This window comes from Oryzias latipes, chromosome 10, assembly GCF_053564925.1.
Source record: "Oryzias latipes strain Hd-rR chromosome 10, Olatipes_Hd-rR_3.1".
Lineage (NCBI taxonomy): Eukaryota > Metazoa > Chordata > Actinopteri > Beloniformes > Adrianichthyidae > Oryzias > Oryzias latipes.
Genome location: NC_136246.1, coordinates 4032752 through 4050268, shown reverse-complemented (window position 1 = coordinate 4050268; position 17517 = coordinate 4032752). Strand labels below are relative to the sequence as shown.

The 17517-nt window shown below is 41.0% G+C and overlaps 1 protein-coding gene across 1 annotated transcript in view; it reads right to left on the bottom strand.

Annotated features, from left to right (window-relative positions):
• Positions 1–10910: 10910 nt before the first annotated feature.
• The window catches only part of pdgfc (platelet derived growth factor c), a 62728-nt gene continuing 56121 nt past the window's right edge, over positions 10911–17517 (bottom strand). The window contains exons 4-6 of the mRNA XM_011473137.4: positions 15841–16048; positions 13357–13577; positions 10911–11950 (exon numbers count right to left, since the gene is read on the bottom strand). Of these exons, the coding sequence (XP_011471439.1) occupies positions 11837–11950; positions 13357–13577; positions 15841–16048 (543 nt within the window). The 3' untranslated portion in view covers positions 10911–11836. The remainder of the gene's footprint in view (positions 11951–13356; positions 13578–15840; positions 16049–17517) is intronic.

Genomic DNA, 17517 nt, shown 5'->3' with positions numbered 1-17517 from the left:
GGCAGACAGGATAACTGGGACAGGATTATTTAAGCTCCCTGGAAGATTAATGAACTCACCTGACTTAGGTTAAATGATGCTTTTCATCATAATAAAAAAAAACCCAAAGCAGATTGCTGTTTGTGGTTAAGAGCACAGGCATGACAGACTAACAGTAGGGCAGAGTTGATGTAAAAATGAGCTCTGTGGGAGGAAGCCGGCATGTGTCGATGGTCTGTAACTGTTGGCACAGCTTGAGAGCCCCCAGTAGTGACACCAAATGGTCCCACACTCTGCCAAGACAGAAATGAATCAAAGCGATGGGATGTGGGGTTCCCACATCTCTGAGTGCAGAAGGCAGACTCTGCATGGAAACCTGGGAAAATCCGGAGGTCGGAGCGACTCCTGATTTGCTCTGTGAGTGGAGCTTTGACTCACTCATGCTGCAGTCCTCTGCGGTACATTTTCATTCACATCAAAGGTCCAAACCCCCCAATTCCAAGCATGCAAACACAGTCAAACATCTGCAGCAGAGTCTCTGATATTTCCCTTGAGTATTTTCCAAATGGACTTATTAAAACAAACTCTTTCGCTCTGTTGGCCACAGCTCTGCCTGCCAGAGCTCTGATCTCTGGTTACCCCGATCTGTGCTCAATTGACACAAAAAATGAAAAAATAAACTGTTTGGTGATAAGAAATATAATTTCAGTTTTTTTATTTGGCCCTTGAAATACTTTGCAGTATATTAGATTATGTAATTATTACACATTTTTAGAAAAAACAAATCTCCCAGTGTAAAACTGTACAACCTGATATATGAATGAGATTCCTGCATCATGTCTGAAAAGATGAATAGAAGCATGTTTCTGTCATTGATTAGGCTTTACTGCAAATGTCTGGAGGGATAGCTGCAACAGCCTGCCTCAGCTTTGTTGCAGATTGTGTTGCCATGGTAATAAGCATCCTGGTTAAGTACACAAGGGAAGCAGCTTTTATAAGCAGAGTCCCTTTATGCGTACATCATCCCCCGGCAGCACATAAATGAGACTGAAATGTTGCCGGAGGGTGCAGTGGATTTACGTGTGAATTTATGACAGAGGTGCGAAAGAATAATCTCTCACTCTCACCAACCAAAAACTGGATGTACCACTGCATATCTCTCTGTGAATTCTTCTGCCTCAACGGCTTCTCAGAATCCAACCAGGAAGACAAAAAAGAGGCATGAATAAATCACAGACCCAGTTTTCAAAGGGCGCCTTCAACACCTCAAGAGGCTTAAATGCTGGAACGGCAGTGAACCAGCAGCACAAAAGGGATTTAGAAAGTCTGCATCTGACAAATTAAAAAAAAATGGTAAACTAAAACAGATCATTGGTGGCTTGGTGGCAAGACTGTTTGGTTTGTTGACTCTGTTTAAAGGTGTATGTATCACCAATGAAGTAAGCATCCTGATGAAACTGAGAAAAGCCATAAAAGTGATTGACAACCTTTGAAACTCTACAGTGTACTTTGACTAAATTATTTCAAATTGTCAAATAAATAAATGACCACTGTCATACTTTTGCCATCAATCCATCGATTCATGTTTTTACCGTTCTTGTATTTAACCAATCATGTTTTATTATTTTATTTTATTCAATTGCATTTGTCTAACCTTTTAATCATGCCTTGTAAAGCACATTGTGGTTTTCACTTGTGAAAAGTGCTGTGTAAGTACATTTCATCTTCTTCTTCTTCTAGATCAATCTGTTCTCTATACCTCTTTTGTCTTGTGCAAGGCCAAATGGGATGCTGAAGCCTGTCCCAGCTTCAGGCTCCACCCAGTTTACCAGTCCATTTTAGGCCCAGCCAATATACGATCACCAATGAATGCATGAAGCATGTTTGTCTGGACTGTGAGAGGAACCCGGAGTGCCCATGTGGGTTTGCACATGCACAAGAAGAACATGCAAGCTTCACACAGACAAGGTTGTTATAGTTAACGAAAACGAACGAAAAAACTAAAACTAGAACTGAAAAAACATTTTCGTTAAAAGAAAAAAAAATAAAAACGAGAGTTTTAAAAAAAACGAAAACTAACTAAAACTGTTTGTTGTGTGTATAAAACGAACTGAAACTAAATAATATTAACCCCAAAAAATACTTCGTTTTCGTCTTTGTTAATACATAAGTCTTTTGGGTTGAAATAAAATATATTTACTTCACGCTGCTAGTTTTACTGTGTATTTGACCTCTACGGCATCACGTTGTCTGTGACGTCACATGATGTCTGTCAGACACTGCCGGCTAGCGTGGTCATAGACATTTACATGAGCGTGATGGCTGCATTAAAAGTTGGGAGAAAGCGGGAGAGTCCTATTTGGGACTTTTTTGAATATAACAGGGTAGAAAACAAAAGTAAGTGCCTTGTAGTTGAAGCAGGAGACAAAGTTTGTGGAACGCTCCTCAAAGGGAAAAAACCCTACGAATCTAAAAATACATTTAAAAAGCGCACACAAAAACGCAAATCAACAGTACCTAGACAAGCTAGCCTGTCGCCCGCCCTCCCCCGAAAAAGAAGCGAGAGCAGGTAACATAATGCTGTTATCGGCTGTTGTATTTTAATTTAAGGATGGTTGTACTTGTGTCCTCTGAATAATAAGTGTTTCAAAATGTATCTTTGATTGATTTTTTATCATACAATACTTATTCTGGTGATTTTGATTCATGCACCTGACAAATATCCTAATTTACAAAAAAAAAAGAAAAAACTAAAACTAACACTAAAAACTAATAAAAACTAAACCAAAACGAAGCAATTTCAAAAAATAAAAACTAATAAAAACTAGTAAAGCTGCCTCTAAAAACTAATTAAAACTAAATAAATTTAAAAACAAAAATTCAAAACGAAATAAAAACTAAAACTAATAAAATATTCCGAAACTATTATAACCTTGCACACAGAAAGGTCCTGTGAGGTGAAACTGCTAAACACACCTACCCCAACGTTTTCCTCTTCTTTGTCTTTTGGATGGTGTACCCTTTTTATCTTCAAATTGTAAACTAAAACTGTCACGTAATCGATCTTGTATGCTAAAATTGTATCTTTTTTCTCCATCAGCTGTTTCCTTTAGATGGTCACTACAGCAAATCATCCTTCTTTTCTGATTCCTCCTCACTCACACCATCATTCCTTCACTACATCCATCCATGGAGTTCAGCTGGTTGCACCTTTGGGTTGCTTTTTAAGTACTGTACTGTATCACAGCACTGTGCTAACACAAAATCTGACATTTGTTTTCATTTCAGAGAGTTTTAAACAATACATTTCCAAATGTGAAGGTAGACACAGACCTGAGCGGCAATGGCTGAGACAGATAGGGAACCTTCTGTTAGTTTTTCACTTACATGAATTATTGCCAGTTAATGTAATGAAGTGGATCCACATTGTAGCAACACTTTTTTTGAACAGTCATTTTTTTTCATCCCTAAATAAAATAGCGGGTGCCATCACGATTCAAAGGCAGGGGCTTTATTTATGCAACATTCTATATAGGAATACATTCATGATGCAATTCCATGACAGATGAAAGCTACAATCATGCAGAACATCAGTTAGCAGAACCATGTTTTGACCTGGGTAGTATGAATGATGCAGACATTCCATATGACAGGCTTTAGTAGGTGAATGAAATTAAATAAATTCCACATCAACACAGATATCTGATTGCTAATTGCCAGTTTGGCAAAGAGAAAGTCCCCCTCAGAAATCTTGAGTTTGTATTTTTGAGCTTGCAGCTCTCGTCTGAGACTAAATGGTTACCAGGCAACTGCACTGAGAGCTGCTGAACTCTTTCAACTCCCCTGCACAGTAGGCGATAACAGGAAGTCATCCAAATACAAATGAGCATTTCATTAAAAAAAAGAAATGTTTGAGATTTTTTTAGGTCTAAAAGGAAAAGATCCAAAGACATGAAGACAAATTCTACATTATTTCACTGGCTCAACGCAAAGATAGAATGGACTCATACCAATAAATGTAATTATACATGAAGACAGATTTCTGCCCATTATTAATACCAACATTTACCCCTGTCCATTTGTTGTTATTAAATGTCCATCCATCCATCTCCTGCACCCACTTTGTCCGGTAGCGTTGCTGGAGCCTATCAAGCTGCTTTAGGGTGGAGAAAGAAAACACCCTGGACAGCTTTCCAGTCCAGGGGCCTGTTTCAGAAAGGAGGTTCAACCAACTCTGAGGTTGAACTTGAACTCTGAGTTGGTCAATCGGGAGATTAACAACTCTGAGTTTTCTGTTTCAGAGAAGCTGATCGGAGTTAGGTCAATCAACTCTGAGTGGACTGATTCAGAGTTAAGCGTGCGCACCGCGTCTATAAGAAGCCATTATCAATGGAGCGCAGATATCACGAGTCACCATGGCAACCGCGAAAAAAAGAGGTCTGCGTAATTTTCGCCAGCTGAACTTGACGTGCTGCTGCAGAGTTACAGTGAATATGAGCACATATTACGGAAGAAAAGCAACACCGCTGCATCTGCAAAACAGAGACAGTTAGCGTGGGAAAACATAGCTGCTCAAGTTAATGCGCAAGTTTGCATTTAAATCACTGTTATAAAATATTGGCTGTAATAACTTTCTAAATAGCGTAAGGTGTGAAATAAAAAATGGTGATATTTAGGTGTACTTTTGAAGTGTTATTCCTGGTGTAAATGCATGAAATGCTGCATAGTGTACAGAACCAATCTGGGGGAAAATGCATTTGACGTCGGTAATGTTTAGAGGACTTTTTGTTAACCTTCCCCTCTTGCAAACGTTGGTCAGTTTAATATTAATACATGCAATTGTGTTTTTAAAAGTGAACTTTTGTCTACTGTTGAACCTTTCGCTGCGCGAAGACTTCTCCTTTCTTTTCTCTCGTCTTTCCGACCGACCGTGGTCAGAAGCGCAGGGGAGATTTCCTTCAGGGCCGAAGGGAATTCTCCTTCGGGGTTCACTTCCCGTTGGAAACCCTCAACCTCCAGAGCGGATTAAGAATGACTCCAAAACAGTTATTCTGGGAATGACACCTTCCCTTTATTTAACTAAGTGCTCCGTCCTCCGAACACACAATATATTCCACGCACACACCTCCGCTCCGTGCTCACCCACCCCCCCCATCTGCACCTGCAATCGCCCCTCCCCTTCTCTCTCGTGGATCGCACCCCGCTCAGCACACACACACTGCAACACTACCCTTGTATTGATCAAGTGGTATAGGTTTATATGGGATTAAGAAAGTAAGCAGTGCTAGCAAATTGTGTTTCCATAAAGTAATTGTTACATTAATCTAATTCAATGTCCCTGATTTCATTTTCATGTAGATGCAATCCTGCAGGAATTAAAAGAACATGGCAGCAGCTAAAAATGAAGTATAAAAACATAATTCAATCAGGTCAAATTTGAGCATGTGATGGATGTAGGCTTTGTTGACAATATTTGACATAAGAAACATCTACATAGCAATACATATCTAATGTTGTTTTCATTGTATATGTAATTGACTGCAACGAAAAACGGTAACGCTCAAACTAAAACGTATGGGGAAATGACAAAAAATCGAGTCTAGGTCTCAAAATCCTCGTACGACGTAAATGTAATTCTCTATGAATTAATGCAGCCTCCTCGTCTATTGGGTCCTCCAAAAAAGGACAAGTCATTCTTGTCACTTGTCTCTGTGTGACGGAAATTTGGACAATGAAGGTTAAAGCGAAAAATACCGCTTTGTCTTTAAAAAGGGGAGGGGACCGGCAGAAACCTTGAGTTTAGGGAATAAAACCTGCTCCCGACCAGGTTAGGTTCACAGCATAAGTAACCATGGATACTGACTCCGAGTAGAAGTTACCTCTCTTTCAGAAACGGGTTTGACTTACTCGGCTTTCTCTGGTTTAACAAACCTCCCATTCTGAAACGGAAAACCCAGGGTTTCCCTGATTTCAGGGTTAACGCACTCAGAGTTTACACTTAACCTCCTTTCTGAAACAGGCCCCAGATGTGCAGAAACATCTCAAGAGGTAGAGGAGCATCAATGTTGTTATTTTGGAGACTCTTATGCAGAGATGCAGAGAAGCAGAGCTGGAGGTTGCAGAGATGAAGATGTGGAGGTTCTCTTTGGGAGAGACCAGGATGAATCTGGAATGAATCCATCAGAGGAACTTATCATGGTAGACGTTCTGGAGATAAAAGCAGGGAAGCAGATGGAAAAGGTTTAAACACTATCAGAAGAGAAACGGTGAACATAGGAGCTAGCAGGAAAGATGTCTAGAGGAAGACCAAACAGGAAGTTCATGGATGTAGAGGAGGAGGACACGAGGGTGCTTGGTGTGAATGAGGATAAAGCAGGGATTTTCTTGGGCACCTCCTCAAAGGAACAACTGAAAGACAAACATAATCTTTCTTTGTAAATGATTTATTAACTTCAAATGCTTTATTTATCTGAGAATGTTTGCTGCAGCAGGAAGGTCATGTTATCATTACTGAACCAGAGACACCCAATTATGTAGATCTTCACATTTCTCAAAGGACAGACTGACGAGGAGGAGTTGTAAAAGTTCATCACTATTACTCGTCAAGGACTCAGTGCTGATTCATCTCCAAGTTTGACTTTCAGTTTTTCTCTTTTCTTCAAGGAGCAAAACAGAAAAAACAGCCATCTTTGCTGTTGTTTATATTTCTTCTGGCCCACTGTCTGATTTTCTGTGTGTTAAAAATGAGTCTCTTTTCACACGGCAGTCAATCAGGGTGTACCACAGGGCTCTGTGCTTGGTTCCAGCATTTTCAGTCTTAGCATGCTTCTCTCAGAAAACATTAGGAAACACAGCCCACATCTAAATTGATATTTCAAGTCTCTTAGCGAGATTACCTCCATGTGATGGAGAAGCTTTTGGTCCCATAAATTGATTGGTTTGTTTCAAAATCTCAAGCACAGATCCAGTTTCCATCCATGGAGCCATTTCAGATGTACTGGAAGACTCAGGCCGTCCCAGCTCACTGCACTGTCATGGAAACCTCTTCATTTTGAGAGCAGGCTGAAGTGTGCACTATTCAGATAGAAGGTGAAAACCAGCACATGCAGTGTTTGCCTCCTCCTTTCTGCTGATACAAAATGTCAGGGACAACTTCCACACCAGTGAGGCTCTGAACTCAGGAACAGAGCTGTGATGCTTTCATATTGGTACTGGAGATGTTAGAAAGAGGAAAAAATGAGGGGAGGGCATTTAAACGATTAAAGGTCAGTCTTTATGTGTTTTGTGGAGGCGGTGGAGAGAAAGTGTCGCAGCCTCTGAGCAAGCCTCTGAAGCTTCTGCCGCTCTTCTGTGTCTGTTTTTCATCTGGATCATTTATTTTCATTATCCTCTGCTTGTTGTTTGTCATTTCTGAACAGTGGATGGCAGCAGGATGCAGCATGAGGGCTGGGCGGCTAGAGGAGCAGCATGTGGATAAGGCCTGGAGGTGTCAAGTGCTGCACAGTCTGTGGTTCCACAAGCACAGTCCAGGCCAGACCGACTGCGTGTGTGGTGTCACAGATGGTGTGACAGTAACACTGGACCCACGACTGAAAGCAGACTTTTTAATATTATTAACGCACACCAGCAGCCAGTGGGCTTTTGCAGCTTCACCCGGGATCAGGGCAGAATGCTGCCAGGATGCACATTAGATAAGAATTATTTTCCAGGACCGCAGCGTGAGATGGACAAACAAGAACCTCCTCCCAGGTAACCTGATGGCCAAAAGGAAAATGAAGAACAGAGGTCGTTGTCTGATAAGGAGCGAGCTGCAGAAAGACTTGATGAGTTTTTAGGCAGAGCTTAGTGCTGGTTTACAGTCAGGGCTTATCACAAAACACACAAACTCCCTTTCCTGAAGGCAAAAGTGGGAAAAGGATTATTTAGGTTTCTGTCTGTCAAAGATGCATAGTTCTGGTTCTAACTTTTTTATTTGGCCAAAAATTGAACATTTAATCATTTGGGTTAAGTTTGTTAACAGTTTGGAGTGAATCTGTTCTTTGCTGCAAAATGATTCAAATGAATAAGAAATGCAGATGTTAGACCCATAAACTTAATGTTCTGAGGGTTTTTTCCTGTAAGAACGATGAACTGAAGTCAGTAAATGTTGAAATAATGGTCAAATCTAATTTCCCGTCTGGAAAGCAATAACACAAACACCTTTCCAAATGACTCCCATTTTGAAGAATTAGTGAAGCACTACTATTGCTTCATTAACATCTCTTATGTTTGGTTTGAACAACAAACCCAATGCTTGTCTAAAGTGCTTCGAAGCTGTAGAGTTCTCCACCTGCACCTGTAGAACCCTTTAAAACGAAGAAGTTAAATGGAAAATGTTAATTGACATCATTCATCAGACGGCTCAGCAGACAGAGAGGGCTAATGTGCTGTTGTGTTGCAGTGTTTAGGCAACAATTGGGATTATACAAACTACTACAATCTCCAAACGTGCAGTTATCTAAACCTCTGCTCATCTATTTCAGATAATTTCATTTGTGCATTTTGAAGCTCATGCTAAATGGAGAAGAAGGGAAGGAACTGGACGGTGGCTGGTGTGTGTGCGTGTGTGTGTGTGGATAGGCCTATGTGTGTTTGTTACATAGTCATATTTTTTATACACATTATTTTTCTATTGTGTTGTAATTTTTTTTCTATGGGGAATGAAGTGAGAGTTCTTTTTGTTTCATGTACAATGGTTAACTGTTACTGTCATGGTCAAATGGAATGGTTAGGGGGAGGGGCAAGGCATTTGTCAGATTTCCATATAAAAACATAGTAAAGGTGTGCAACTATAGATTTGCTACATTTTGAAAAGGTAAATGTAAAAAAAACATGTGTGTGTGTCTATGTGTAAATACAACCACAACACATTACTCACAATAACAGTCGTCTATTGCACTTTTGCATACTGTATATTCTAAAACGTCTCTAATTGAATGAAATAGTTCTTTGAAATATTCTTTCACTTATTACTTCTGAATACTGAGCCACAGTGTTGTATAGATGTGTTGTTTATGAACTAAACCTTATATTGTGTTTAACAGTATCTAATATTGGTTTTAATAAATAATTTAGATGGATTGATGGACGGATGGATAGAACTTTATATGATCTCACAAATCCCATAAATTGATTTGTTATCATACCTCAACAAACAAGATAATAATAATAATAAAAAAACAACATATTAGAAAAGATAATAAATAGCACTAATATAAAACAATAAAACAAAGGAAGTCCACTTTTTATGAGGTGCTGTAGAGTCTAATAGCTGATGGGAGGGAAGATCTGTGAAACATTCCTTCCTCTAAAAAGGTGTTTCAGTCTCTGACTGAAGGAGCTCCTCAGTGCACCCATGGTCTCATGCAGAGGAAGATGATGAAGAGGATTGTCCACTATGGAGTCCAGTGTCTGTAACATCCTCCTTTCACCCATCACAGTCACAGACTCTAGGGGACATCCCATAGAGCCTGATGTCTGCACCAGTTTGTCGATCCTCCTCCTGTTCCTATCAGGGAATCCACCCCCCAGCAACACACTCCATAGAAGAGGCCCGTCATAAAAAGTCTTTAGCAGAGTCCTGCAAACTCTGAAGGACCTCAGTCTCCTTTATAATAATAATAATAATAATGGATTGGATTTATCTGTGCTTTTCCAGACGCTCAAAGCGCTTACATTATGTCCATTATTCATTCACTCCTCATTCATACTTGGTGATGGTAAGCTACGGTTGTAGCCACAGCTGCCCTGGGGCAGACTGACAGAGGCGTGGCTGCCAGTTCGCACCTACGGCCTCTCTGACCATCATCGGGACATTCACACACCAGTGGAGCCACGCTGGAGGCAAGGAGGGTGAAGTGTCTTGCCAAAGGACACAACGACATTTTGGCTGGTGGGAGGTGGGATCGAACTGCCAACCCTTCGATCATTGGACGACCCGCTCAACCACCTGAGCCACTGTCGCCACTGTGGTGTCGACTCTGGCCCTTCTTGTACAGGCCGTCTGTGTTAAGGTGTGTCTGTCATTAAGGTGAATCTTAAGATATGTGAATCTTTAACTTGGAGAACCTTTCAGCTGAGGTCAAATATGCAACTTGAACTACTGTTTGTCCAACAAGCAGGTTGTGACGTTATTTGAAAAAGGCTAACAGACTCCTATCTGAAGACATCAGGTAAAACATGGAATAAAGAAAACTCAGCTTTAACCCTTGTATGACACCCCCCCCCCCCCTTCCATTGAGGTGTTCTCCCTACCATGACAAAGGTGGATAAAGGTGAAAAGATTTCATGTAATCCAAGGATACCAGTGAAGATCACAAATCATTGAAGAAAAAAGGTTCAGAGCACTGTCTAGTGGGTCTAGATGACCCAACTCCCAATGTTAAAGTGCCTAGGATAGCACAAAGGATACTCGTGCTTTGTTTTTGTTTTGGCCAGGTCATCATTGTCAACGAGATCCTCTAAACCTGGCTGCTAAACCTAAACCTGCTTTAAAAAAGTGGTGATGATGATGATGAGGATGAAGGGGTATCAGGTATTCTGCTGTCATTGTTGAATGTGCTGGTTCGGTTCTTTGGTATGAACTAATTTAGGACTTGGTGGACAGATTGAGACACTCCCATCTGTACCGCTTCTGATTACAAACAAACTCTTTAAAAAATCTGGACCACAGTGCTGTGATGATGTGATGATGATGATGATGATGATGATGAGCACCGGAGCAAAGCTGCTCACACCTCTGAGTCATCATGTGTTCATTGCAGCAGCTCAGGACTCTGCATCGGATGGCTGTTTACAGGTTTACAGCTTTGAAAGTTTGTCTGGATTAATCTGCTGTCATATTCCACTATTTTAACTTTCCCTGCTTTGTTTGCTCTACTGAGAATGGAGCATTTGGTTAGAAACAAAAGAATTTATTTCAAGATTAAAAAAACACAAACGGATAAATAACTTCGGTGTAAAGAAAAATTAAAAACATCCACAATGAAACCCAACATATGCTAAAAACGAAAGAAGCAGACTAATACTACGACAGTGGCAATTGTGATGAGCGAAACATTTTGACCTAAATTCCCTGTCAATAACAAATAAATACCTGATACAAACAATGAAGATGCAAAAACTGCATTTCTGAAGAAAGCATAATAGAAAATGTTTACAAGAGTCTTGCAGAAATTTATCTGAAGGATCTCCAACAGATTCATACCGTCCAGCCTGTCCTAAGTGGGGATTTTTGCATAAAAAACAGCAAATGTAAAAAATATTTACATTGTAATTCAGTCTCACGTAGCTGCGGTTAACCACTGATTAAATCTGTGGCAGAGCAAGAGAAGAGCAAAGCAGAACCATTGACAAAAGCACATTTCCTTGCTTTAATAGAGAAGCTGAGGACTCCTTTTAGAGAAGAAAGAGGCTCCCTTGTTTCATGACACTATCAGCCCACAAAGACTCATCCTACTGAAAAAAAAATACAATAAAAGAATCAGAGCGCTGCAAAAGAAAACGAGCTTCAGAGTTCTAATCCCGGAGATGCTAAAGAGGAGCAAGTCTTTGGAGATCACAGGTTTCAGTCTGCTTCTCCTCTGGTAAGTTTTTTGCCATTTCAAGCACACCATTGGTATTCCATAGAGGCCACACCATTCAGAATATTTATTAAATTCCAGTCTGTTCTGCTTTATCCAATTAGTGAAAGGACAACAGGATAAAGGGAGAATCTTGTTAGGTCCCAGTGGGAGCGGATGAGGTACAGAACAGCAGCAGGGGTTCATGCCTGAAGTACTCTGATCCTGTTTTTGGCAGCTGTTCCACATGTCCGAGGTCAGTCCGAGTCTTCTCTGCACGCACAGGAACACTCCTCATGGTGCTCCAAGGGGACGTCAGTCAGGGACTTCTGCAGGCCTCTCCCACCCCCTCGATGCTTCAGCACCAGAACCTGTTGAGAGGAGCACTGCTAGACCTCAGAAAGTTCTGCTTTGAGCCGCAGCAAGAAGAAGTCCCGTTTTTAATCAATGAATAATGACTTTAATCTATTGCTTCTATATCTGAGCAGAGCTCTGTGGGACAAAGTCAAACACGCTAAGCGTCAGGAGGCCCTCAAAGAGTTTTATAAAAGGGTGCAACTGGACACCTCAGCTAAGCACGAAGCGTGAGATTCAGCTGCAGAGGAGTCTGAACAGAACTTCTTTTTATAGCTATAACCAATCTCTGATAAAAAGCTTTCTTTGGCTGCATGCTTCAGTGCGGATCCTTTTGAACAGACCAACCTTCAGCCAAAGCAAATGAAACCGGAGCTCCCACATTTATCCAGTTTTCAAGCTAAACATTTATTACATTTTTGCTGGTCATGCGGACAGATGAATGGCAGTTTCAAGACAAGTATAACTGAAAGCTGATGTTTGTGCTTCACAGAGAGAGGGCCTAACTTTTACACAGTGAATGCAGCACGGCCACAGAGTTTTGTTTTCTGTGTGCACAAAAAGGGTTCTGAAATGAAAGTGGGGTGTTAGGGAGAACGTAGCTTTTAAAGAAGCTGTGGGAGTGTTCTGTTATCAAGAGTAACTTCTTCAGGGTTGAGTGGAAGTTTATGCCCTGAGTGTTATGAGTTCACCTTCACTTCAGCTGCTTTGACACAGGCTTTGTCTTGCAGACTGAATGAGTAGGTAATCCTGATGAATGTTGGACTTCCACCTGTTCTGAGTGCTTTCACACGTGACATTCTCTGGAGAGAAGCACAAATCATGCCGCTCCAACAGCTGCTCAGCTGCTACCGAAAAAAATAGACTAGCTAGTCCTCTTACATTTATAAGAATTTACATTTTTCACAAACAAGAGATGTACTGACTAAAGATTTTCCAACATTTTCTGTAGTTTGTGCAACTCTGAAGTTGGGTTTCTTTTCTTACATTTTTCCTCTGTGGGCCGTGGAAAGTTGGTCTGAATTCACATTGAAGTGAACCGCAACACAATTCACCTGCAAGTGAACAGGGACGTTTTTTCTGTCTTAACAGAGTCTCTTCTTTGTTCCACATCAGAGCTCGGGGAACGATTACAGCAGCCAAACAAACAGACAATTCAAGACAACAAACCACAATGCAGTCTGAATGTACCCCTGTCACTGCATTTAAGGTCTCTTGAGCCTCAAATGGGGACAATTTTCTTTTAAAATCTTGTCTTGCGCTGCATTCTCATCTTGCATGTTGTCATTTTTAATCAGCATCAATAGGTCAAGTTGTCTGCAGTTGTGTTGGTCTGGTTGAGAAGTTTCTTATTCTTGCTATTTTCGGATTAGCATCAAAGATCCCGAGTGTGGCATCCCCTCCCAGCCAAAGCGGTGGTTACCTCGTGGAACTTCTTTGCGACCCTGGCAGGACTGCACTGGCAGCTGAAGCAGCGCTGAGAGCAGCAGGCGCAGTTTCCACCACAGCGCTTCACCAGGAGGCAGCTGGGCCAGAAAATGGCGTCTGTTCTTTTCAGCTCTTCACGCAAAACCACAGAGAAGTTGCGCGGAGTGCAGCTGTACAGTCGAACTTCTTCCCTCAGCAAATTCAGATCAGCTCCTCCTGAAAGACATAGGAGAAGGTGTTAAAAACATCTTAGGTCAATGCTTTTACTGTTCACCTTGTTTCTGGTCAAAATTGCCAAAAAGAGATGGGATTTTTAAATATTCACTATCTTCATTTTTATAAAGGTTCTTTTCTTAATCCTAGGGATTTGTGAGGAGTTATGTCAGGATTACAAGGGGAATTAGGTTCTGATGGGGAGAACCGCTAACATCTACACAAAGTGATTGATACTAGAAGATTAAACACTTCTGGTTGTAAGCAGTGATGCCCTCCCACCATAGGGTGTGCAGTTAAAAACTGAGGGGTGGTGCAGATCTATACCACAACCTCAGAGGTAAGTGTCCCTGCCAGGTAGCGCAAAAAAGTCTTGAATGGAAAAGACTCTGACCAGACTGTGCTCTGCCCACCTGAAAGAAAAAACAACAACTGACCTCTGTTGAGTTCATCCAAAGGTCCATCAACCAAAAAAAAACAAAACAAAAAAACAACACGCCCCTAAATATGGGTTAATCTGAGCTCTAATAAAATCCAAATGGCTGATTTCGACCTGTCATAAATGGAAATGAAGTAATAAACCTCAACAAGATCCTTGAAACCATATCTCCAGCTGTTTTGGGTCGTACGCCAACGTTTGGTTGTTTTTTTAGTGTCCAATCGACTCTGCCTCTTTGCACTGTGTGCTTCAGCATCCGCTGACCCGTCTTCATTAGTTTATGTGGTCTACTACTTGGTGGCTGAGTTGCTTTTGTTCCCAAACTCTTTCACTTTGTTCTGAGCTGCCAGTTGATTATGGAATATTTAGGAGAAAGAACATTTCACCACTGGATTTGTGGCACAGGTGGCGTCCTGTGACAGCTCCACGCTGGAATTCACTGAGCTCTGAGAACGGCCCATTCTTTCCCAAATGTTTGTGAAAACAGTCTGCATATCTGAATGATGATTTTACACACCTATGGCCAGAACAAGAGATTAGGACACCTGATTCTGATCATTTGGATGTGTGAGCCAATACTTTTGATGATGTACTGTATATAGGTATTTGCCAATTACCATTTACTAACGCATGTCCGCCACCTACAATTGGTAAAGTCTGTTTAAGCGGTGGAAATCTGGTGAATCTTGCTACAGCCTTTGTCTTTGACTGCTCTATTCTGATAAAAGAAAGACTTGGTGTCATAGAATTCCAGTCGAACACAAACGCCAAATATTAATTTCTCTCTCCTTCACAAACAATTTTCAAATGGTTTGAACTTCCATGAATTAAAGGAACGCCAACACTACCAAATGTTGGTCAAAGTTTAACCTGGTTTTACTTACAACTTTCAATGGCCACGGATATTGTACGAAGAGCCTTCAAATAGTCGGAGAAACTTGTGTAAGTGAGTTTTAAATGTGGAAGCTGAAAAGTACATTTATGTGTGTTAAATAGACTTGATTGAAAGTGGTGGCTTGAACGTGCATCGCCAAGGGCGGTGTGAACGTCGTTTCTGAGTCCTTTTATTCACAGTATTGAAGCTGATGATAGAGCTACGAGTATTGAAGGAACTATTCTGACATGTTGAGAACTATAGTGGAATAGACAAACATCATACAAATATAGTTTAGTACCGAAAACTTAGCTTTGTAACCCTTTATGTTTCAAAGGAGCTGTTTGCCCAAAACCAGTTCTTTCTTAGTTTTTCTGGACGAAATTCACTCTCATATGAATTAAATCAAATAATTGTCCAAATACAAATGAGTTTTTTCCTCACTTGTATATTAGAAGAACTAGTACAACCATTTGTAGAGATCACACAAGTGAGAAGTGTTTCAGGCAAGTCAAACAAACAGAAAGAACATGTTGATACACTGATGATGAGCTAAGCAGGGACTTTCTCAAGGCCAAAGACATCTGTAGTGACCTACATGCATCAGAGAGTTTCCTTTTCTAATTTGGATCAGTTTACACTAGAAGACTGAAACAGTTTAAATAGGACGGAGCCTCCTTCGGTTTGGAAGTTTTAATCCAGTTTTGGCTTCCAGTCCTGGTACACATTCTTACTGCTCTCACCACACGAAACAAACCAAGGCTGAAAACAATGTGGAGTTGAGGAGTGTCAAAGCTCCCTCAGATGCTTGGATTTACTGCTCACACAAACCTGCTTGCAAAGGTAAATTAGAAAAAGGCCTGTAACTTGATGTAACCAATATGTTCAGGTATAACACTTTGTGTGTTTTTATTTGTTAATAAATCTTAACAGATGAGTGAAGTGGTTCTAACCTCGGGGCTTCTTGTTGTGGATGAATGACTTCCCCAGCACATGCCACGAAGGTTTGTACAGCTCCTCCATGTCCAGCTGCCATTGCTCTGGCTCCAGGTACCTCATGACCTCCTCCACGGTGCTCAGCCCAGCCACAGCCTCTGAGAGCTCCTCCATATTCTGCATGGAGGAGGGAGGAGCCGCAAGGAGCTCAGGTTCTGATGTACTCTAAGAAAAACAAAAGCACACACACAAACAGGATGGTGAAAATGATGGTGAAGATCTCATTTTTCTGAACGTTCTGACTTGTTAAACAGCCAGCTGAGCTGGACTGAACGGACCAGATATTATGATGAGTCACCTTCGTAATTTTTAAACAGCATGCTGTGTTCTGCATCTAAATTGGCTGTAGACCTTGTCATTCAATCTGCTACGTGCTGTGTCTCCTGTAGAGAATGTGTTCAGTCTGTCAGAGTTGCATAAAACTATTTATGGAAAGCATCCCCTGTACAGTATACCCCCCTTATTTGCGGGGGATATTTCCACGAAGAACCACCTACCCACCCCCACGGGCGAAGAAAGTCCATCACTGATCCTTATTTATCAAAAATCCTTCTGAAACCTTTCTGATACTTTCTAAAACATTTAATTTCTCACTGTCTCTCTGTGCCTTAAAAACAGGAGCTCATTACTCCTCCTTCATCAGTTAAGTGCGAGACGTCCTGCAGTGCAATTTGAGTGTCCAGAGGGGAGACAAATTCTGGCAAGGGAAAACACCAGTTTCATTCATCATTCATTCATCCGGATGATAAATAGTCTTTGCCATTATCTTCTTCAGCATATCAGGATATTTTCCTGCCACTTCTGAGTCAGCAGGGGCACAAATTTCTGTTTTGCGGTTCAGGAACTGGTGGAACCAGCCTATGGAGGCTGACGGCAGGCGTGCTCTTCATTTCTGCCCCCCTTCCTCAGAAATTCCTGCAGTACTTTCCACGGAAGCAAAAGTCTCATACAAAAGTCTTGTGTTTTCTGAGTTTTAGTGATGAACTGGAAGAGTCACATAACTGAAGAAAATCTGCGAATACAGTGGTGGACAAAATTGTTGGTAGCCCTCAGTTAAAGAAAGAAAGTCCACAATGCTCACTTGAAACGTTCAAAAGTAACAATAAATTTAAATTTATTGAAAATTACATAATAAAGATTAGCCATTACTTTTGAGTTGTTGATTAGCAGAATTTTTAAAAAAACAAACTAATGAAATAGGGCTGGACAAAAATGATGGTACCTCCATGAAAGACTGAGAACTAATTGCCCAAAGGGTCATGATGAACTCAGGTATGTCCTTTAATTGACATCACAGCTGTTTTCAAACCCATAATCAGCCAGTCTGCCTATTTAAAGGGAGACAAATAGTCACGTTGCTGTTTGGTGAAAAGGTGTGTACCACATGTGTGAACATGGACAAACGAAAGCCAAGGAGAGAATTTTCCCAGGACATAAGAAACAAAATTATAGACAAACATAGTAAAGGTAAAGGCTATAAAACCATCTCTAAGCAGCTTGAAGTTCCTGTGCCGACAGTGGCACATATTATTCAGAAGTTTAAGACCCACGGGACAGTAGCCAACCTTCCTGGACGTGGCCGGAAGAGGAAAATTGATGACAAACTGAGGAGACGGATAGTTGGAACTGTATCC